Source organism: Rhyacophila brunnea, unplaced genomic scaffold (assembly GCF_057557595.1).
Source record: "Rhyacophila brunnea isolate RB1 unplaced genomic scaffold, BYU_Rbru_1.0 scaffold_13, whole genome shotgun sequence".
NCBI lineage: Eukaryota > Metazoa > Arthropoda > Insecta > Trichoptera > Rhyacophilidae > Rhyacophila > Rhyacophila brunnea.
In genome coordinates, this window is record NW_028232785.1 from 20,171,385 (window position 1) to 20,195,079 (window position 23,695).

Here is a 23,695-nt window from a genome sequence, read left to right on the forward strand (position 1 = left end):
CAGTCACGATTTATGTTTTTTTTTCTTCAATTTTCTACGCGTGCCATTAGCAAGGTTGTCAAAATACGAAATAAATATATTCCTATACAATGTCTAATTTCAAATCGTGTCCGGAAATTTGTACGTATGCAGTTCGCCGTATCACACTTCACCGTAAAAATGTTGTATTGGAAATATATGATCGTATATTAAAGACCATCCAACCTCTTTGCGTCGTATGGTACCTACTGAGATAAAATTCATGTCTAAATAAAACACGGTTCTTGTCGGTTTACAGGAAGCCAGCGGCAAACAAATTTTGAAAATAGCCGATATACTGGATTATTTACTAGGTTAGGTTAGGTTTTCATTCTTGAATTCATGAATTTTGCCGAAATCGGCTATGAAAATTGAATTATTGTTCATATTGAATCGAATAAAATTGGAGACCGTATAGTATACGGTCAAGTCTTTCCGATAAGTTCACGGCAAACTGTGATACGGTGAAATGTTTTACGTACAATTTACGTAATTAAGCATGCAGATTTTAATGTGTATTCACGTTCTCTTTGAAAATTTGGGAGTCCTATTATTATGCTTCAGAGCCAATGACATTGTCATTGTTTACAGCTGAAAGAGTGGATGTCCATTTTAAGTCATTTTTTCTTTAAGCAATAGCAAAAAGATTAATTGCAAAAGTGCGGAAGTCCAACATACGGAGTTTTAGTCCGAACACGAGTGAGTATTTTAAATAGATTGGATAAACTTTAGACGCATCTTCAAAATTCCTTGGACTGACCGGGTGACAAATGTTGAAGTTCTCAATCGAATGGGGAAGGACCGAGAAGTTCTACGTAGTATCAAAACCAGGAAAGTACAGTACCTCGGCCACATTATGAGAGGACAAAAATACAGCATTCCCCAACTTGTCATTCAAGGAAAGATCAATGGGAAGCATACCAGAGGACGGCGCCGCATTTCGTGGCTTAAGAACCCCCGTGATTGGTACGAGTGCAGCTCCACTGAACTGTTCAGGGTAGCAGACGGCAAAGATAAGATCGCCTTGATGGTGGCCGACCCCCGCTAGGGGATGGCACAATAAGAAGAAGAAGATAAACTATGTTAGAACTGCTGTCCTGCAAAATATTGAACACGTGACTTACAGACTTTCAGCTCTAACGTACTAATAATATTATTAGTACGTTGAACTAGCAGTACGTGGGCAAAACTTGCGAGCTTTCGCATCGTCAATGGATCGCCTGCATAGCCTTATAAATCCGTTAAAAAAAATGAATAATATTTCTGCGGTGCGACCCTGCCAAAATCGTATAGGCATTTTTTTTATTAATGAGAAATTTCAACACCATGTCTATCGTCAAAAGTCTTTGACCGATTTTTGGTCATAAATAATAATATATATTAAAATAAAATTAAACAATATTTATTATACAACGTTATTAATTAATTAAATAATCTATGTAAAACGTTCTATCTTCACAATCGTACAGAAAAAAAATCGTACAAAACGTATTACCAACTAATTAATAAAAAATAAACCCTAACGGTGAGAGATGTACGTAAAACATTTCAACGTGGCACAGTGCTCCGTGAGCTTTTTTATCGGAAACTGATGACCGTACACTATACGGCCTCCAATTTTATTAGATTGAATATGAACATTAATTCAATTTTAATAGCTGATTTTGGCAAAATTCATGAATTCAAGAATGAAATCTTTACGTGGCGCAGACCGGATAATCTAGGGAGACTGGTGGTTTTGGGTAGCCTCCAGGCAGAGCGAAGCCGAGGAAGAGCGTCGGCGCGCTGAAGCGACCAAGTGAAGGAGCTGACCGGGGTCAACCTTCACTCTGCGCTGAGAGAAGCAGATGATCAAGAGGTGAAAAGTCTTGGTCGCTCAAAATATGATAACACTACAAGGTGGTCACGGTCCTCAACCATGAGGGGACGACCAAGACGAGAGAAGGGAAGATAAACACGAGATACAGACGAACGTATTATATATACTGAACGGAAACTTAATATCAGACGGGCGCAATGGGTTGGTTGAACATTCCCCTGGCCTTCAAAAATAACAAAAATAGCGCATTTTCTATTATTTACATAAATCTATATTCTAGTTTATATTACTGTCACAGGGGTTTATATTACAAGAGCGATTTTCGCTGTCGTCTGGCGAAAGAGATTCAGATAGTCGGGCAAACCGAAACCGTCGACCTATAGTGTCGTGGGTCCCAGGTTCGAATCATGGGTCTGGCGAGTACACATTGTTTTTCAATTTGTGTATAAGTCGGAGTATGGACCTAATAGGTTGAACAAATGCCTGACATCAATTTATCGTAATAACAAAATCTGTTAATACAAACCTATGATCCTATTAGGATCGGACATGGTCGGGGATTATACTTCATACGTACAAATTTCCGGATGTGCCAGAATGCATTCGACATTAGCGCCGGTTGCATTCACATGCCCTATACGTCACTCAAGCTGCATTCGAATAGAAACGAATCGAACACCTTCCCATTTAGCATACTAGTCTGATACTTTGAACGAGAGGAGATGCTCAGGTCGGTCCAACCAGCTGTTGGGCCCATCGGGCCGTCCGACTTGGTAGCTGCTAAGGCAAATCATCTTGCATTTAAAAAAATTGCAGCGTCTTACTGCGGGCGGGAAGATATCTTCACATAATCTTTGATGTCCATATAATTAGCTTCGTTCTCTTTGTTATATATACTTTAAATTCATGTTCTTTTTAGTAATTTCCATGTGCTTTTCGCCCCCTGGCGCCTTGCATTAGAGTAAATTCTTTAAACTCAGTCAGAGCTCAATTTGAGCACAGCAACCTCAGTCTTGGGTATTTTCTCCCAGGGCATTCCCAGACAAAATTGAAATAGATGCTTCACATCGCCACAGTAGGGTCCCGTGATACGCTCGATTAAGACCGAATGTGGTGCGGGGAGGGTTTTGGTTTGGAGGGATTAACTTCAATGATTCTTCTTCTTCTTCCACCCTGTCACGTCCCAACATTGGGGCATAGGGCAAGCACAAGTTGGCGCCACTTCCCTCGGTCCATCGCCAACTCTTGCGCCTCCCGCCATGTCAGACCTGCAGCACATAGGTCGCTCTTGTAGCACCGCTGCAGGGTGAGGGAGGGCCGGCCACGGCGACGGAACCCTTGAGGCTGTGCCACAAGGGTACGAAGTGCCGCACTCTTTGGCGGCATCCGGAATACGTGTCCCAGCCACGTAAAGCGTCTCTTCGTGATAACTTCAATCACCGAAGGCTGTTGTGTCTGCTCACGAACTCGGGTGTTTGTAACGCGGTCGTACCAATGTACCCCTAACATTCGGCGGAGACATCGATTCTCAAAGCTCAAAAGCCGAGACTTTTGAAGCTTAGTAAGATGCCATGTCTCACAGCCATACAGAAGCACAGGTAGCACGCACGCGTTAAACAAACGACACTTGGTCCAATGATAAAACAATGATAAACTTCAATGATACTTTTACAATATTTCGTGACGTATTTTAGTGTCACACTTCATTCTTTCGGACGAGTTTACGCTAATGCAACATTTTTAATTCATAAATCCAACTTCCCAACAATGTCGAAATCGAACTTATCCAGTTTAGTGCGACTGGATTTCGATGAATTTTTCATAAGTTACAATCGGATGCATTTGTTATGCAGACTCCAACTCGAGGTGACATTTCAAAAATGGATTATTTATTCGGATAATAGTCGCCGAGACCTCTTGTGTGATATATTTATTATGCTAAAATATTGATAAAAACAAATCTATTTTAAATATTACATAAATATATATTTTATACCTGCTTATTACTACGAATATGTCAACAATATAAATTAAACTAAATGTCAATAGTATTTTTAGTTAACGGTGTATATTGTATATTTTAAGAGATAGGGTTTTCGATCCCGGACCCACATCTGTATCCTTTCAGCATGCCGGGATTTCACAGAATTGGGCCTAATAAATGAACATCTACTGTCCGACAATATGATAACCGGAAGTCGCTGTAGTCGCATATAAAAAACTTCTCAGTGACATACCTGTCATGGCGGCAACGCGTGTTTAAATAATGCATCGGCTCTATTTTTAGGTAGGTATCTACGACTCCTATAATCAAAAAATTTACTAATAATAATTCTAACATCACTCCTGATCGTTTTAGACATATTCTTATGAATTATAAAAAGCATCAAATTACGTAAATATATAGATCTGTACACCACGGAAGCGTAAAATGAAATATTTAGGGGTGTTTCTCATTTGAATACGGAAGTGCGATTAACTAAACAGGAGGGGCTTGTTAGTTCACAGTTTTAACACGTGGACAAGAAGTTCTTGTTCGACAGTAAGTTCTGGTACGAATTTGTTTTTTGCACGCAATACAGCTAGTGTTTAGCGAGCTGTATGGCTTGTGGCCCGATCAAGACAGAATTAATGGGAACTGAAATAGCTAACGGGTGTGGAGAAGCAGGCAACCGACCTCGAGTATGGACGAATGGGAGATAAACTTAAATACGTGTAAATAATACGCTTGTCTTCGTTCTGACAACTGCTCTCGTTTTAAGCACTGATGTTTACTCAATATTGGTGTATTTGAAGGTTGCAACACACACCATTGCACGTCTTTAATGCGTGGCTCATTTTCGTAGGACATTCACACATTCTAAACACTGCGTCAAAATGTATTGGGGTATAGCCTTTCTGAATTATATTTATTAATCTAGTCTGTACAGACAACCGATCTCGAGTGTGCAAGAATACGGGATAAGCTTAAACACGTGTTAAGAATGCGTCATACGTCGAATACTGACAACTGCTCTCGGTTTATGCATTGACGCTCATTTAATTTTGGTGTATTGACGGTTGCAATACACACTATTGTGTATTGACGGTTGCAATACACACTATTGCACGTCTATAAATAATGCGTGGTTCATTTTCATGGACACTCACACATTCAAAGGCCTGCTTTAAAATGTAGTGTATTGGGGTATAGCTTATTTGAATCCTATTCGACCGGCCACGAAAAGTCAGTTATCATTTGCCAATAGCCGATAGCGGACGCACTTAAGTGTAAAAGCCTAATTATTACACCAACAGACACGCACACCGAACCAGATTCAACGATCGTCGTGATCAATTTAGCTACCAACTCTGCTTAAGAAACCTGCTGAATTCTGTTACTACCACCCCTCCCGCCGCCTTAAAAAACAAAAATAAATTATAATGGATATTTTTGTTAATTGGACCCCCCCCCACTCCATGTGTATGTGTATGTACGCGCATATGTTATACTCACAGAACAGATAATAAATAGAATACCGATAGGCTATATTCAATACGCCGCATGTTGAAGCAGGGTTTTTGAATGTGTGAGTGTCCTACAAAAATGAAGCACGCATTATGCACGTGCAATAGTGTGTGTAATACACCAACATTAAATGAGCGTAAATGCATAAACCGAGAGCAGCTTTCAGTATTCGATGTAAAACGTATTATTGACACGTGTGAAAGTTTAACACTGATTCTTCCTTACTCGAGTCGGTTACCTGCTATCGCCTTACCCGTTATATATTTCAGTTCCCATTATTTCTTAGTTCCCTGGTTATACTAATATAATATGATTGAAATAAGACAATAATATATACGTCAAAATCATCGCTTCTCGGGCCCGGATATTAACCTGGGACACTCGGACTGCATATGCTGCTATTGTATTTTTTAAATAAACACCGTTCTCCGCTGGATGTTGTATGGTTTCTGGACCCGTTCTATACCGAACAAGAAAACGATCGGGATCCTGGTATAGTGAACCATAATTTATTGATACGCATTGAATATGCATACACTTAGTAAATTTATCAATGGTATCTATTAAGCCAATATTTAATTAAATTCCACAATTTGTTCTCGAGTTGACGGCTTATCATCGGCTCGATTAGTGACTGAAATAGTCACCGTAATTAATAGTGTTAACTGTCAATTCTTGCTAGAGAGACATTGCATCCATTAAAATAAAACATAAAGTGCAGTAAGTACTTATTTCACATTTTTTTGTTTACCATATCCGATCCTAAAATCGATCATAATGGGTCTCCACAAAGTGGAGGTTTGTATTAACCAGTGGCGAGGGGTAGAAGTAGGCTGTTAAGATTCGACATAAATAGTGCACACGAAACTTTGTCAGTGATAGTACTCATTTTGTTTTCATTTAACTAAAAATACAATTTCCAAATGGTGATGATTAGTTTTTAAAATTCAATTAAAGCCCGCATAACCAGGTTACATGTAAGTTGTACGTATGCAGTTCATCGTGGGACACTTATTCATGCGCCACACAACAGAAATGAATGTTAGCCACTTGCTCAACCTATTAGATCCATGCCCCCCCACATCCTGACGCGCGCCCCCTAGGCTAGGATCTTTGGAGGACCCCCCCCCCCCCCTACCTATCGCTAAGGATAAAGACAGTGTGACGCTCTACAGTAGCGTTTTTCAAATGGTGTACCTACGCGGTAAAATTAAAGTGTATACTTAGTGTTTTTTTGTATATTTTAAAACATCCATTTGAATTATGGAGTTGTCGAGTATCGATATACAATTAAAAATTGTATCATACAACCACATCATTTAAAATAATAACATTGTTGAAGGAAAACAGCGCAGGCGACTTTTTTTACTATTAAAGCGAATTTGTGATGTGTGTTTATCTCCCTTATCTGGTTGAGTCGCCTCGCCGGGCCCCCAGGCTAGAGTCCTGTCAGCCCTACCCTTGTGGTGGCCATAATTAGGTCCATACAGAAATTGAAAAATAATATGTGCCAGACCCAGGATACATCGCTCGGCCTATTCTATGAATTATCTTTAAAACTAACAAACATTATCTACACTTTGTAGTCTTAGTTCAATGAAAACAAATCGACCAAAGGTACTTGATGGAATCTGAATTTAAATCCATTAGAAAACAAATACATTTGAGTGACAAAATTTACTGTACACCCTTTGCCATCGTGTCCGGAAACTTGTACGTATGCAGTTCGCCGTATCAGACTTCACCGTAAAATGTTGTATCGGAAATATATTATTGCCGTGGTCGGACAGTACCCACAGACATAAAATGCATGTCTAAATAAAACACGGTTCTTGACAGTTTACACTTTACAGGAAGCCAGCAGCAAACAAATTTTTAAAATAGCTGGATTATTTGTTAGGTTAGGTTAGGTTTTCATTCTTGAATTCATGAATTTTGCCAAAATCGTGAAAAATGAAAATTGAATTAATATTCATATTCAGTGACGTCCCGTGGGAGTAGGCAGATTGAGCGTTGCTTGAGGGCGGCAAATTGAAGAGAATCATTTGGTATAGGTATATAGAAATAGCTAACATTATTTTGTAATTTTTGAAAATAATAAATCTGTGTACTTATTTCTGAATGGCAGAGACCAAATGTGTTAGAAATATCCACCAAATAGAAACTCAGGCTTCTGGTGATTTGGGTAAGTATCTAAAATCTATTAAGTATATTTATTCGCTTTTTATATTATCTAAATTAAATTTTGTATATAGTGGTTAAGTATATATTTTTTTACTAAGTAATGTATCCATGCAACACATTTCTTAGATATTGGAGTCATAAAAGGATGATTAAAAATACTGTATAAAAGGGGAGGCATTTTGGCGCTGCCTAAGGGTGGTATTTTGTATAGGGACGGCACTGTTCGGAAACCGTATAGTGTACAGTCATCTCTTTCCGATGGAAAGCTCACAGCGAACTGTGCCACGGTGAAATGTTTTACGTACAATTTACATGTAACCCTTTGCCTTTGGGTGCCACAGTTGCGTTAGATACACACAATTTGGCTAAAAGCTAGAAGATGCATTCATCCAACAGCAGATTTACACCGGCTGACGATGAAGCCTTAAATATCGATTAGTAAGAAGTATTCAACACTGACATAAATAGAGCCCAATTGAAGCTAATATTATAAGGTTACAAAAAATACAACATTATTAAATACAATTTGGCATTTGGCATGTTCTTTGACATAGTACGAAGACGCTCGCATACCCGTTTTTGTATTTACATATTAAATAATTCACAACATCTCCGCGATGCTGTTACATACAACATCAAGAGGAGATCTCGTTTTGCCGGCCGAAAAAAATTCGTATAAAAGGACCGGCGCGGGTCTTATCAAATCAGTTCACTTTCAGTGCAGTTCAAACAAACACATCAAGGTGAGAAACAAATTAACAAACAAACGATTTGTTAACAAATTAATTTGTTAACTCGTCTGTATTGAAAAAAAAAACAATTTTTTACGTTAACGGCTCATAAACGCATCGCTGCAGTGGCAATCAATTATTTTATTACCCCGTTGAAGGATTATTAATTTCAACTGCAATTCAATTCAATAAAAAATAAATTATTTTGTTAATGCACTATTATGCCATATTAACATAAATCTATACAATAATTGAGAGATAATTTTTTTAAATATTTTTTATTCGTTGATTTCACCTTTCATAGTGTTGTAAAACATGTCTCATTTTAATATGAAAGTAATACTTCAAATTTACGTAGTAATCACGTCGGAGCTATTGCAAAAACTCGATGGTGACAAGCCTTTTACTGTCTGTTATCCATACTTATAAAAAACATTGAAAGTCTATCTTCATTTATTTAAACAGTTTTTTTTTTGTATCTCTTGTAATATTTAAATTTTGACACAAAGGTTATAACGAAATAATAAATTAATAAAATTATTGAACAATACATTATTCAACTTTTGTTTAGTTGTGATCAGTACCGGTTTCGTCCGTTTAGCATGACATTGTCAAAAACTATTCATTAAATTAAAAAAAAAAACTTAATTCGAGATTGTCCAGCCTTTCCAATAGGCTACTAACTGCGAATTCGTTTAAAATGTTAACAGTTTCTCCAAGTACGGCTATTCAATTTTGTCATTGAGCACCAGTACACTTTGGGCCCGTAATATATATCGGATTAATACATTTAAATACAATTAATGTAAAGACATACATATTGTAACAAAATATTTTTTTTAAATTGCGTTGTTTTCGAGTAACACTAATATTTTGAACTAAAAGCAATCATACACTTTTTACCTATACGGCATCACATTGTGTTATCATTTTTGTCTTTTTTGTAAATAAAAGCATCCCATAGCTTGTAGCTGCATTTTTACTATCCCTGAACGTCGTTTGTATGCGTAAATTGCTTTCATAATCGCGATAATACGACGGCCTTAAAACGCATCGTTATAAAAAATAAATTATTACGTTAATAACAGATCATAAACGAGTCGTTACAACGTTACAAATAATTAATCTTTTTTTTTTATCGGCAAACTAAAAGAATAACAATACAAGCTTAGACAGCGATCAATATGTCATTATAGATGTAGAAACATAATATTATATTTGACTTTATTCAACAATTACAGATCCAATTTGGCTTGGATTAACTTGGCAATGAATACCATCCAGAGTTGCTAATTTAGCCTGACTTAGTAAGACGCGGTTTTGTTCTGGGCCACTGCCTTTTTCCGTAGATTTACAACCAGCTATATTATAACAACGTATCATTGTGTATGGATACTGTAGGCAACGCAATCGCGTTGCTTGTATTGGCCTCTTAAAGATAGGAGCATAACACAGTTCTAAAGGAATATAACAACGTATAACTCCTCTTTTCTCCCCCGCAGATGAGATTCCTCGTAACTCTGGCCTGCGCCACCTTCCTGTTCGTCCAGGTATTCGGAGACGTATCACACTTGGCTCACGCCAGCGCTGATGCCGCCGCCCCAATCCTGAAGCAGGTTTTGGACATCGCCGAAGATGGTCATTACCAATGGAGCTATGAGACCGGCAATGGTATCGCTGGACAGGCCCAGGGAGGCAGCGAGGTACGCATATCACATATACATAATATATCTCCTTACACGTGTTACAGCGTTTATAGAATAGGCAGGTTACGACAAAATATGCTAAAGTATTGCAAGTAAATTTAATGTGTCTATCGGCACATACATCTGGTTTTTTAGCCTTATGTGATTTATAATGTTACAACTAACACTAAACAATGTACGGGAAAATAACCCGTAATTCGAATGTAATACTTTCAATAATACAAATAAAATTGAATAAACTACTATAATATATTGCACTTAATAATTGTACGTAATAATTAAATGTTTTATCATTTTATAAATTAACTTAAAAATTAACAGTGTCTTGCAGTTTACCCTATATATATTCGATCACAATCGTTGCACGAATATTCTATCTTTTGAAATTACGACATATAGCATGAACGTTCTCATTTTTCAACAACCCTTATTGATGATTTTTGTTTTGTCTCGCCCCACAGGGAGTACAAGGATCAGCCCAATGGACCGCCCCCGATGGCACCCCAGTGCAGTTCGCTTACACCGCTGATGCCAACGGTTACCAACCACAGGTAAAAAAAGAACCAACTTTTTTCAACTTCTATAAATTCACACCGCAAGCTCTAATATTACTATCCCCACATGGACTAATAGTGTAGGAAGTCACTCTTGGTATACAGCTGAATGGCGTCTAACGTTCGTCACGCCACAGTATACAATTTGTATCAAAGTTACGAACGGTTGATTACATCACCGCTATTCCACAGGTTTTAGTGTAAACTTAAAAGAATTCCATTCAATAATAAGCCATCTTTATATGAGCTTATATAAATGAAAGTGAACCTAAAAAATGATTGCTACGGCTAAGCTGTTAGTCATTTTGCATTACAGATTCATTTGTAGCAATCTTCACAGTTGTACTCTGATATCTATTCGCCAGGCTGGCTGTCTTGAAAAGCAGTTAAAGTTACAAGCCTAGAAAAGGGCAATATAAACAACAGAGATGATTTTAATAATTGTATTTTTAGACAAACGGTAACGTGTAGGCTTATAGTGTCATGAGTTCCGGGTTCGAATCAGTGGTCAGGCAAATTCACATATTGTTTTTTACCAAATACGTTAAGCAAGTGGCTAACATCCATTTCTCGTATAAACAAAAATCTGTTAATAAAACGTCCTTCCCTCTAGATATAATCGACACTGTAGATTTTGTATTTCTTAACGTGAAAGAATCCCCCTCTATTAAACATGTCTTTAAAAATGGAGTATTTACTAATTTGTATTGTCTGTTTGACGCAGGGCGCCCATCTTCCCACACCCCACCCAGTCCCAGACTACATTCTGAGGTCTCTGGAATGGAACGCCGCTCACCCCGAGGAGGAAACACCCATCAAGAAGTAAATTAGCGACGTCTGTCAGCGAACCCAAGTCAACATCTCACTAGCAAAAAGGACAAACCACTAAACTAACTATTGGAAAAGAGTCAAGTACGCGAAAAGCATTCACATCTGCGCTCCTTTGATAACAAACCGTACTTTTAAAAAAATATTCATTCAAAACAATGCGGTTAATTCGCTTTTGAAATAAATAATTGTTATTTTACTTCGACAGTGTACCAACAGATGTCTCTGACATATTTTATTTAATTTATTAAAAAAAACAAACACAACACTAATAATTTATTTTTAATAAATTACGACGTGATCAAATTGCTGTTAAAATTTTTAAATAAATCATTTAAAATACTTAAATGTTAGATTCGTTTGTTGTATAGCTTTTGTTTGCGTATTTTTTTCGTACGTCCACATCGACGGCGTGAATTTGTGCGTGCGTTTGATATTTATATTTATGATAAAGGGATATTTATTGAAATATATATATAGATCGTGTGTGCCGTGTATAATTAAATAAAACTGTATATATTTATGATAATCGATTAGTAGACAGAAAACTCAAACGCCTTCATATTATATACGGAGGTGTTTGGCGCAAAAAAAACAATGCGGAGTTGTATATTTCCTATGTATGTAAAATATTAAATATATATATATGTATTTTTGTTAATTTTACTCAATCGTTTTATTCGTTGAATTTCAAAAAACACCCCCTCCCTATTTCGTCCCTTTTCGAATTTTCAAGTAAGGTGTAATACTTACTAGTGACATCTAAGAATTTTCTTTGATACATTATTTGAAGATATAATCAATCAACCGATGGGAAACCATTATTTTTTTATTCCAGATAATTTCAATTGGAAGCACTATATTAATACAATTAGAAACTACATAATTATTATTTATAAAACAATATAAATAAATAGGTACATAATTTGAAAACATTTATAACAAATATAACCACTAGAAAAAATCTTTTTGAAAAATATACGACACCACCTTGGGAATCGCGCCCAAGCGCACTGAACACTATGCTATTGGTATCCAATCTAATTGCGACAAATTTAACTTTAATAGTTTTTACAGTACTTTCTGAAGCACTTTCTAAATTGTATCACTAATTGACAATCAATCTGCTTTTGTATTTTAAATCAAAGTATTGAATTACCTTTTTAATTTAAATAATAATTTTTAGTTATAACGTACTTGTACTTGCTAATATTTTCAACACTTCTAAAAAATACATAACCACTAGAAATAAAACATAAAATAGTGGTCAGTGTACAATTCGACACCATAGTTGAAAAGGGTAACAACTCAAAATTTCAAGGTTATGAGTTAATAATGCCATTCGATGTAGAAATGTCTTTTCTTTATAATTTAATAAAAAAAATCAAAAATTTCTTCAACGGGTCATAAAATCGAATAACCCTATCTGGGATTAATCATTAATTCAATTATAAAAAGGAACATCTGGAATGATTATTGGTTAAACTGTAAAATTCCATCTTGCATTGCTAAGTTCAATTGAACTAAATAAAAAATAAGCACATTTATTTAAAAAATCGAGGCTTCAACATTGTACAAAACTTTTAAACGGCATTATCTTAGAACAAGTTATTTTGAGTTGTTTCCGTATATAACTAAGATCATGCACACAATTCCCGAGGGGCGCAAGTTCGAATCCTGCTTGGTGTCGTATTTTTTCAAAAAGATTTTTTCTAGTGATTTATACTTTGTGTTTTCAAATTATGAATGTTCAATAAAAGAATATTACATTCTTAAATCTTGAGAAATATTTTCATTGAATAAAAAAAAAAATTATTTAACACAATCACTGGTAACCTTTTAATTACCACATTTAAATAACAAGTTAATTATATCTAATGGCCAACAACTCCAAACGCGCCAGTAGCGGTGTTAGCACTAAATGAGTTAATACATTATATAAAATATATTTTTAAATACTGCCTTCGCGATAGCAAAGCTCGGTTAGATATAACCAACAAGGATTTAAAGTGAATAGCATTTCCATTATATGAAAAATTTTATGTTTAAAAAAAATTTCATCAATACTATAACGAGGAAAATATATCAATTTTAATTTGATCAATAATATTCAAAGTAGTTGGCCTCAAAGAACACTGAACGCTTGCTTATATATATATATTTTTTAATTGTAAAATTATTTATCGATTTAAAAAATATTTACTACTTAACATGTCAATGACATTTCGGTCAATATAATTGCGTGTTGCAATTCCTCGACAAGGAATAAAACTTCAAAATAAACTTACACAAAAACAAACTAATGCCAATTATTCACTTTGTTTATATAATTGTTTATTTTCAAACAATACATCGTTTACTCCGTGATAATTAACTGATGAATGAAAGTCACTAACACAACATAACAGAGACCTTTTAACACGCTCTACAATCCAGAAAGGATTTTAGCCCCTCTCAAACAGCCATTAGTTCAGTACTATAATAGCCAGTTTACAACGCGGATTAATGGGAACTGAAATACTTTAACAGGTGTGGAGTAACAGGCAACCGATCTCGAGTGTGGAAGAATATGGGATAAACTTAAAATACGCTTGTCCTTTGTTCTGACAACTGCTCTCGGTCTATGCACTGATGCTCAATCAATATTGGTGTATTTGAAGGTTGCAACACACACTATTGTACATCTATAATGCGTGTTTCATTTTTGTAGGACACTCACACATTCAAAACCCTGCTTCGAAATGTAGTATATTGTGATGTAACCTATCTGAATTCAATTTATTAATCTGTTCTGTGCTGGCGACAGTACGTATTGTAAAGACCATAATGATAAAATGCAAAATGTAAACACGTATTATCAAGACTGCATATATGGATCAAGATAGTTTAACGGCTTTTGAATTTTCACGAGATAGTTGCAACTCACATGACGTATGCGCATGCGTAGTAGGTAGAACGATAGTGGTGGACCTGGCGAAAAAAATACGAACTACACTGTGCAGAGCAGTTAGACGTTTATCAATTTTCAGAACGAGTCAAATAGTACCATACAATGACAACAACACGTCTCTCTTACGCTTGAAGAATGAGATTAGCGATATAATCGGCACTCCTGCGTGTAAATAGTTATTATTGGGATAGTATAATTATTATTAACACACTATTGGTGCCAGTAAATCCATGCACAGTCGCTAATATTTCAAGGTAAAAAATTAGAACAGAGCCATCCGTCTCCAAGTATTGAATTTATTCAGGATTCACGTACACAGAGATATACTATATCCAAGTCTATCGAATCTTCTACTAACACATTCAAACATAGGCTTTGGATAGTCGAAAGTTTTTTTGTATATATTTTATACATTATATTTGTGAATTTGGCAGACGCAGGATTTGAAACTGCAATCCATGCCGTCAAAAGCGATCAGTCCGACACTAGTCTGTGGCTAGACACGCACGAAGGAGTTAATGCCCTTCGAAACAATTAAAACGTGACAGTACTAGTCACTAAACGTCCAATTTCGGCCATCTAAAGTTAATACACATGTAAGGCCATTTATTTACCGAAATACGACCAATAATCTGACACCTAGTCTGGTTAAGTTAACAATGGCATCTCTGCATAATGATCACATAACAAATAAATAGAATGCATATTCATTAAATACATGTCAAAATTGATGAAGGATCCGTGTGTCATTCAAAACGACTTACCCTGATCGCAGAGCACGTTGACAGCTTCCAGCACGCGCTTGGTGTAGATGCAAGGCTCGTAATTGTCCATCTCCTGGGTGACCACAGAGCAGACCCTGCGAAAATCAAAATACATTATGTCACCAATCAAACGCATGATAAATTTGTATGTACTCGGGGCCACATAGATAATATCCACGGCTTTATTCGACTGACTATATTTCAGTGGATACCGCAGTTTGAAAGATAGAAGATATTGTTCTTGGGTTACATATTTTTGATGTGTACATATCTTAGATCGAAGAAATAAGAAGTTGGCGATATCTCTACAATCTTAACATGCTATTCGATGACCGACATCATCAGATTTATCAAAACCCAATGTCTGCAATGGATTAGCCACATGACACGTATCGAGAACATGAACCGTCAAACCGTGTAACGTTTAATGGGCAAGAAGGAAAGAGTGCGGAAAGGCTACGATTTGCGAGGGTTAAGAGTGATCAACTTGAGAAGGAAAATGAGTCCTGGAAGAGTGAAGTTGACAACACCCTGATGGTGGCCGACTTCCGCTAGGGGATGGCACAATAAGATGAAGAAGTTACTCAGAAAAATTAGTAGAAAAACTGAACAGACATGTCATGTCATGCGCAAACAAAGACAGTCTTTCCCCTTCTTATTCTTTTTTGAAAACTGCAACACATCACTGCCCAATGACAGTAGTGTAGTGAAATAATATTGCTGTAGTATAAGTGAAACATCACATAAATACACAGGCAAACAAGCTAAGTAAGCCGCCATCTTTCCTGCTTCCACCCATATTATGCATAATAATGTGTTTTTAATATACGGCGAAGAAACATATAGAAAATAATCGAATAATTAAAATTTACATGTGGATTATAAACTATCAATCAAGAAAGTGATTCACAACCTTGCAGCACGTCCCCGTATGGCTCCGGCAGTCCTGTCGAGCGAATCGGCGTCTCCCTCTTGCAAAGCGACAACGCACTTGTTCACGTCTTCCAAAATGTGATTCTCTGCGGAAAAACAAAAGAATAAAGTTATTAGACATAAATAAGATGCCAAATTGTTATAAATGTTGCAAATGCATCATTTTCTAGGATTTTAATCTTAACTTCGAAACCATTTTATGATATTGAGAAGAATGTGAATAGAATATTGTATTGTTACCACATTAGCATATGTGTACCAAATTTCAAGTCTCTGTGTATACAAGAAACAACTGATTGAAAAATCGTCCATGTAAAATATGAAGACAGATATACAGACTGAGCAACAAACATGAGCAACAAACGTGAGCCGCAATTTTGATTTTAGAGCTGCCAATAGAAGAAAATATTAAACTTGGTACCAATATAACGACACATATTATAATCGTTCAATCCAAAATTCAAAATTCAAACTATAAAATGCATATCAGACTACTTCCATTTAAGATCCAAATTCTTTATTGAAAACCTACCGCTAACTGCGAGGAAATCATCGATGGTCGTGATATCGTCGACGGCTTCGGTGAGGAGACGCACTCCCAACTCCCACGCCCTGGAGAACACCTCGGCGTTTTCCTGGGCCACGCGGGAACGGGCCCTGGCCGCCAGAACCCTAGCCGCGTTAATCACCTGAAACAATGGAACGGCAACTCAATGAAAAAAGCCAGTAAGAATTATTTAACATTTCGTAAATTTGTAGCTATCACAGAGGAAATAACATGATTGACAGACAGCGAACAAATCAGTCAATCAACGGCATTGACTATGTCGTGCAATATTTATCAAATGATCTGATAATAGCAATGGGACAAAAAAAGAAGCGATCAATAATTCTACCATACTAAAAACGTTGTAGAATCGCTTGTAGCAGTAAAAAGTATTAATTACCTGAGGGCACAGGTTCTCGATCTGAGTGGCAGCGTGGCGCACCATCTTAACGCCATCTTCGTTGTTTGACATTGAGCACACCAAGTTGGCAACCTGCAAATAAATAATATTAATTTAGAATTTAAATCAAAACACACAATAATCATTTCGGCGTCCTTCGGCATCCGTCTCGATCTAAGCCTGTCCAAAGCCGCTACCCTTCCGTTTTGGACACCCAAAGTTTTCAATCGAGACTATCCTTCCATCATGTACAAGGTCGATCATCTCTTCGTTTACCTTAGTCATGCATGACGATGGAACTCATAAATAATGGGAACTGAAATAACTAACGGGTGTGGAGTAACAGGCAACCGATCTCGGGTAGGAAAGAATATGAGATAAACTTAAGGCTATACCTCAGTTGAGGCATGGTCTAAAAACATTGTGGCTAGGTGATTGCGGATTGCGGGTCGCAGGTGCAAATTCTGTTTATTAATCTGTTCTGTGTGCATAAACCCAGCCATTTATCATTATCAGCGATTAAATATAAATTGTACGTATTACATTTCGCCATACCACAGTTCACCATGAGCTGTCTTACCGGAAAGAGATGGCCGTAAAGCATTGAGATAAAAAAAATAACGCACTGTTCAGAGCATTGCAGATAGTAATGTTCCAATATTAATAGATTCAATAAGGACATTAATTACATATTGATTGGTATCAAATATCTGACGATAATGCAGTCATTGCAATCAGATATTTGATTGCTAGAACTTGATACCTACGAGCACTTACTTGCTAACCTCCTTTTGAATCATTAAGAATTTTATATAAATATATATATGACATGAAATCGCCGGTTCACCCTCGCCAATAAACACTATTTTGGTCTCCAAAGGGTTCTAAAGAACAAGGCACTCTCAAAGAAAACCATAACAACCTTTTATAAAACTCTCTTGCGCCCAGTATTAACATATGGATCAAAATACCAGGCGCTCAGCAAACAGAATGAGAGAGATATGGATATCTTTAAGGGCGGACGTGCTCATCGTAGGTCAAAATGGAGCTTTTATTGCATTTTCAAAGCATGATCCTGGACATTCCTTAAACGTTGTAGATAATCTGTTTATAAAATTTTAAAGCCTTATTATCCTTTATATTTATAGTAAACATTTGATGACTGCATAAAGTATTTTTATTACATAAAATAGTATTCTTTTAAACCACTCGCTCTAATGTTTTAGAATATAGTCATATTTCAGTACATGCATGTGCAGTGGTGTTAAGATTTTTTACATTTATTAATTTTTAAACGCATTTATTGAACCATTAGTATAATTTATGTCGACATTATTATAGTGAAATATTTACGATAAAAAATTATATTGATAATCTCTGTGATCTCAAATTTGACAAGAATTAGGCATTTTATTATTCAAAAAATGGGTACGATTAACACATTTGAAGATAATTCTAAAGATACTAATTATAAGCTATGTCTTTGACCATTCAAGTGTGATAAACATCCTACGAATAATGATTTAAAAAACCGTTTAAATTTTTTTTTTTTTTTCGGTTAGGTACATGTTCAAACACAAGCGTTAACATGATCTTACTCCCTACTTCAGTTTTAGTTTGTAAATTTATGGTTACGGCCATATGTTGTAGCTTAACCACTGGGCAATGCCAAAAGAAATTGCGTATTTCAAAAAAACACTACCTTATTCTTGGGTCAATAATTATTATAAAGCAATCATTATTCGTAGGATGTTTATGTCCTCCCTTAAGAGGAGAATTTTGAGAAGAACCTTTGGGGTTGTTCAAGAAAGTGGCATTTGGAGGTCAAGGCAGTGGCAAAGGGTGGAGGTAGGCTGTTAAGATCCGCCATAAATAGTGTACATTAAACTTTTTCAGACATACATATTTGTTTTCATTGAAATAAGACTGCAATTTACAGAAAGTGTTAGTTAGTTTTTAAAATTCATTTAAACCCTGAGAAACCAAGCCATAATAGATAATAGTCAAAAAATACATGTCTATCTATAAAATATCTAAAATTATGCAATTAAATCATACATAACTTTGAATATTTTATAGATAGAATAATATTTTTTATTTATTATAGTTTGGTTTAGGCAGGGCTTAATGAAATAAAAAAATGAACCAACAATATGTGTAATATGTATTTTTAATCCAACGAAAACAAATAACTATGAATGAAAAAGTGTGCACAATTTCGTTGTATCGCCCAAATTAGACAAAAACTAGTATGCTTTCGTTTAGACAGGATTTAATTGATTTTTAAAAACTAACTAACACCATCTGTAAATTGTAGTCTTAGTTCAATAAAAACAAATACATATGACTAACAAAGTTTAGTGTGCACTATTTATAGCGAATCTTAACAGCCTACCTCCACCCTTCGCCACTGGGTCAAGGTATAGTGAGGAGAAATACACACTTTATAGGAACGAAAAGATCGTGCGGCATATGAAAATGCTGATTGTGCTGGATTGGCCAGTTGCATAGAATGTCGGATAATATACCAGCAAGGCATGCTATATACGCAACCCCCGAGGGCAAGAGAAGACCTGGACGGCCAAAATTGCAATGGCTGGACTGCGCCACGGGAGATTAAAGAATGCTCGGTCAAAGCAACTGGAAAGTGTCGGCACTGGATCGCCCAGGATGGAGCAAGTTTTTGAAGGAGGCCAAGACCCGCCAAGGGTTGTAGTGCCATAAATGATGATACTATATAACATGATTTTAAATTTGGCTGTCGTACGAGTTATTACAACAGGCACCCTTCGTCACTGGTAGAGGCCGTAGAGCTCACCATTGTACGTGTTGTGGTGAGGAGTTCGTCGAGGCACCACATAAGAAATGGTCAAAAAGAAAAACCAATCAAAATTTCTCACCTCGACGAGTTTGTTAGCGTGCTCGGTAAATACGACAGCGTACTCTTCCACCTCCTTCTCCTGGCCGTTCCTGGCTGCCTCCATCAGCACTAATAGCGGCACATTTGTCTCCAAGAAACTGTCAACATAATAAAATTATTAATACCACAGAACAGTATTGCGATATTTCAAATAAATTTATAACCTAAATCGCCCAAATGATGTAGTCATCCTATTCTTATTCCATTATTTTTTGCGTGTATTTCCCGTAATCGCATATGCAAGTTCAAACGACAAATAATAGTGTTATTATCTTTTCTTGGTCGTTCCCTCATGGCTGAGGATTGTGACCACCTTGAAATTCCGTCATTTTCTGAGCGACCAAGACTTCCTACCCCTCTCGATCCTCTGCTTGCTTCTCTCAGTGCAGAGTGAAGGCTTCCCCCAGTAAGCTCCTTCAGTCGGTCACTCCAGCGCACCAATGCTCTTTCTCCGCTTCACCTTCCCTGGAGGCTACCAAACAATCTCTCCAGGTTATCCGAATGTCCAAAAAACTGCAGAATGCGTCTCAAATATATTGCCGTGAGTCGTTCCTTCTATAGTCTTTGGATGATTGACTGGTTCGTTCTATACTCTGTCCAAGAAATAAAAACACTCAGCTCCAACACAATCACATCAATTGCCTTCTGCTACCAACAAAAAATGTCTCTAAAAGTTAACACAACCAAGAGAGGTGTAGTTAAAACATAGCACTTTTTGACAGTTCAGCGGTTAACTTAGTGTAACAATTAGCTGCCTCAATACATTAACTACCCTCGGTAGCCGATGATAGCTGCCTTGTGTATAGATACCCAGGTAGGTTCTAAGTGTATGCTGTGATGGTATAAAATGTATTCTCTCTACCATTCTATCCACATATAACCAGATGAAAGTCCCTCAGACCTGATGCCAGCCATTCACGGCCCGACTTTTCAGGTTTATCGTTCTTCTGAACCAGCTCCTCTCCTGCCATTCAGAAAGGTTCTTAACATATTGGTCTAGTTACGATTATTTGTGTTAATGACTGAATTACCTGTCAGAGACGTGGTCTACGACGGCTTTCCTCAGCTGACGCCTGAGATCTCGCGTCTTGCGGCACATCTGATCGATGGCCCTCTCCAAGCCGTCCGATTGCTCCTTGTTGCCGGCCTGTCAAATAATGCATATCAATTATTACAAATGCACATAGAATTTCTTCTGAACCTTCTCTATTGATGGCTATACTTCAACTGATACGGGGCCCAAATAATAGACCCAACTGTGTTACTTAGTTATTATCTTCCAGAACTGTTTTAGTGCAGACACGATATTAAACACCACAAACCATCAAAAAAAATAGTATTAATAATCAGTCAACACTTACGTTGGTCATGTATTCCTGGAGCAAATCCTGGAGCGCCTGCCTCACAGCATTGCATTCGGCAACGATTCTCTCACGACGCTCGTCTCTGTAAGCAAAAAATAATAGATATTGAGACAGGTGAGTGCTGATCGGGTGAGTACCCGAGACAGCAAATTAACATGAATATAAAAGTGACACTATTTCGATATAGATGCCAGTGTTCACGTTTATAACTACAAATATGAGAGAGTCGATGAATACATATTTAACATATATTCTTTATTACACTACGATAGGCCAAGAAGCTCAATGACAGTAGTGTAGTCAAACAGTAATGTATTTAGTAATATAAGTGAAACAATAGCTCACTGAGAATCCAATCCAGAACTACGGTAAAATAAGTCGGTGCGTTATGCTTCGGACTACGAGGATCTGTCCATACAGACGAAGGTCATATCCGATCACGCACCATTCCTCAATCATGAGAACTATTATTACTCTGTCAAACAAAGCTGACTGCACTTCAGATCTAGACGGCTCTCAAAGAAAATTAAAATGAAGATGCACAAAAACCTTTTATCAATGACAGATTAAACGAAACTGGATACCTTTGAAAGGAAGATACTGAGACGTATCTTCGGAGTCGAGTCGTACGAGACAAAGATGGCTAATGGCAAAGTACAAGCACATTGTTGTAGAATAATTCCCTGTTCATTCCAAGTGTAAAAATGGGGTGACACCATGAGGCAAACCATGTCACAATAAGACTCCTCTGCAGTAGACCAGAAAAGAAAGCGAAGAGGTCTAGACAAGTGTTTTTCAACCGATAATCCATGGATATTTTTTGGTGATCTGCGAATTTTTGGCATCCAAATGCCTATGCTAAAAATTTCAATAACTTTTTCAAAACTGTGCAACTTCAAGTATTTGTGCATTGTGTTTTTGTCCTTAAAACAGATTAATAGTTTTACGTGACGAAACCAACCGCGATCAGTCGCTATTATAATATGTCGTGTCCGGAAATTTATACGTATGCAATTCGCCATATCACACTTCACCGTGAAATGTTGTATAGGAAATATATGGTCGTAAGACCGTCCAACCTGTTTGGGTCGTATAGTAATAGATAAAATTCATGTCAAAATAAAACATGGTGCTTGTCGGTTTACAGGAAGCCAGCGGCAAATTAATTTTGAAAATAGCCGATATACTGGATTATTTGTCAGGTTACATTAAGTTAAGTTAGGTTAGGTAAAATATCAAATCGAACATATCAAATTTAATATCTGATAACAATGATGATAGCGTTATTATCAGATATTTTAAAATCAATCAAATTAATGTTCATATTGAATCTAATAAAATTGGAAGATTATTGTCTGCAATGCACCACGAACTACGCGTAATTTTTTCATCTCGATGCAATAGAGATGACCATATAGTATACGGTGAAATTTAATATGTACAATTTACATGTAACCATAATAGACGTTTACTGTAGGTGGCCAAGCCCAAATCAGATTTTAGTGTCGATGACGATGTTGAATGATACTAATGTCTTTCAAACATACCTTGTGCATGACGAGTCAGCCATTAGGGCGGCGCCGGAAATGATGGACTCCAAGCGCTCCTCGAGAGACGGCCTCGTCCTCACTTCGTTGTACGCCAGAGGTTCCATCACCATGCGTTCCTAAAATAATATAATATTAATAATTTAAAAATTATTTAGATAAATGAAAAAATATAATATATACATATGGGACCATGAGGCCTAATGACATTAGTATGGTTAAAAGGTAGTGTAGTAATAGAAGTGAAAAAAATCAAATTAACACCCAGACTTTTAGAAAATCACATAAACATATTGTGACCCAGTGACGAAGGGTGGAGGTAGGGTGTTAATACTTTGGACGCGGAAGACGCACACGGCGCGTAATGACCAGGCGGCCGATCGATGTAATTAACGTGCATTTTAAAGGGGGCAATTAAAATCTCATTATCTCTTCAGCAGCGAAAGCGTTAAGATCCGCCATAAATAGTGCACATTAAATTTTGTCAGTCATACGTATTTGTTTTCATTGAAATAAGACTTCAATTTACAGATGGTGTTGGTTAATTTTTAAAATTCTGTATAATATTAATGCAGTACATATATTATTATATGTACTGCATTAACTTGTTGACTGCGGAGCTTTTAATTACTATATAATTACCACATTTAAATAACATGCTAATTATATCGAATGGCCATGGTTAGTGTACAACAGGTGTGCCATTCGCGTTGAAAGGATTAATATAAATAAGAAGGACAATCAATGAATCTTCACTTAACGCATTGAGTCCATCATGCGACGTACTACTATCGTCACGAGTCCACTCGACATAGTAATCTCTTGATCATATCGATCTCACCTGTACATTATTATCCGTGATTATAATCTCATGTTATCATCCTTATTATTGAATTCAGTGTATTCTTGTATCAACCAATAA

General features: G+C 36.6%; 2 protein-coding genes across 3 annotated transcripts in view; one reads left to right on the top strand and one right to left on the bottom strand.

The window, feature by feature from the left end:
- alpha-Cat (catenin alpha) overlaps positions 1 to 23,695 on the bottom strand; it is a 119,132-nt gene that overhangs the window by 83,275 nt on the left and 12,162 nt on the right. For both annotated transcript variants that reach the window (XM_085940535.1, XM_085940536.1), the window contains exons 8-15: positions 22,774 to 22,892; positions 21,224 to 21,308; positions 20,894 to 21,009; positions 19,843 to 19,960; positions 16,943 to 17,035; positions 16,528 to 16,684; positions 15,976 to 16,081; positions 15,063 to 15,157 (exon numbers count right to left, since the gene is read on the bottom strand). In XM_085940535.1, the coding sequence (XP_085796661.1) occupies positions 15,063 to 15,157; positions 15,976 to 16,081; positions 16,528 to 16,684; positions 16,943 to 17,035; positions 19,843 to 19,960; positions 20,894 to 21,009; positions 21,224 to 21,308; positions 22,774 to 22,892 (889 nt within the window). The remainder of the gene's footprint in view (positions 1 to 15,062; positions 15,158 to 15,975; positions 16,082 to 16,527; positions 16,685 to 16,942; positions 17,036 to 19,842; positions 19,961 to 20,893; positions 21,010 to 21,223; positions 21,309 to 22,773; positions 22,893 to 23,695) is intronic.
- LOC147076864 (larval cuticle protein LCP-17-like) lies at positions 8,236 to 12,014 on the top strand. The gene is made up of 4 exons (XM_085940538.1): positions 8,236 to 8,272; positions 9,763 to 9,963; positions 10,428 to 10,517; positions 11,245 to 12,014. The coding sequence occupies exons 2-4, from the start codon at positions 9,763 to 9,765 to the stop codon at positions 11,344 to 11,346; spliced, it is 393 nt and encodes a 130-aa protein (XP_085796664.1). The 5' UTR covers positions 8,236 to 8,272; the 3' UTR covers positions 11,347 to 12,014.

Coding starts and splice junctions, on each gene's coding strand:
- LOC147076864 (XM_085940538.1), top strand. CDS start 9,763: ATGAGATTCCTCGTAACTCTGGCCTGCGCCACCTTCCTGTTCGTCCAG. Junction 9,964..10,427: donor AGGCCCAGGGAGGCAGCGAG/GTACGCATATCA, acceptor CTCGCCCCACAG/GGAGTACAAGGATCAGCCCA. Junction 10,518..11,244: donor CCAACGGTTACCAACCACAG/GTAAAAAAAGAA, acceptor TGTTTGACGCAG/GGCGCCCATCTTCCCACACC.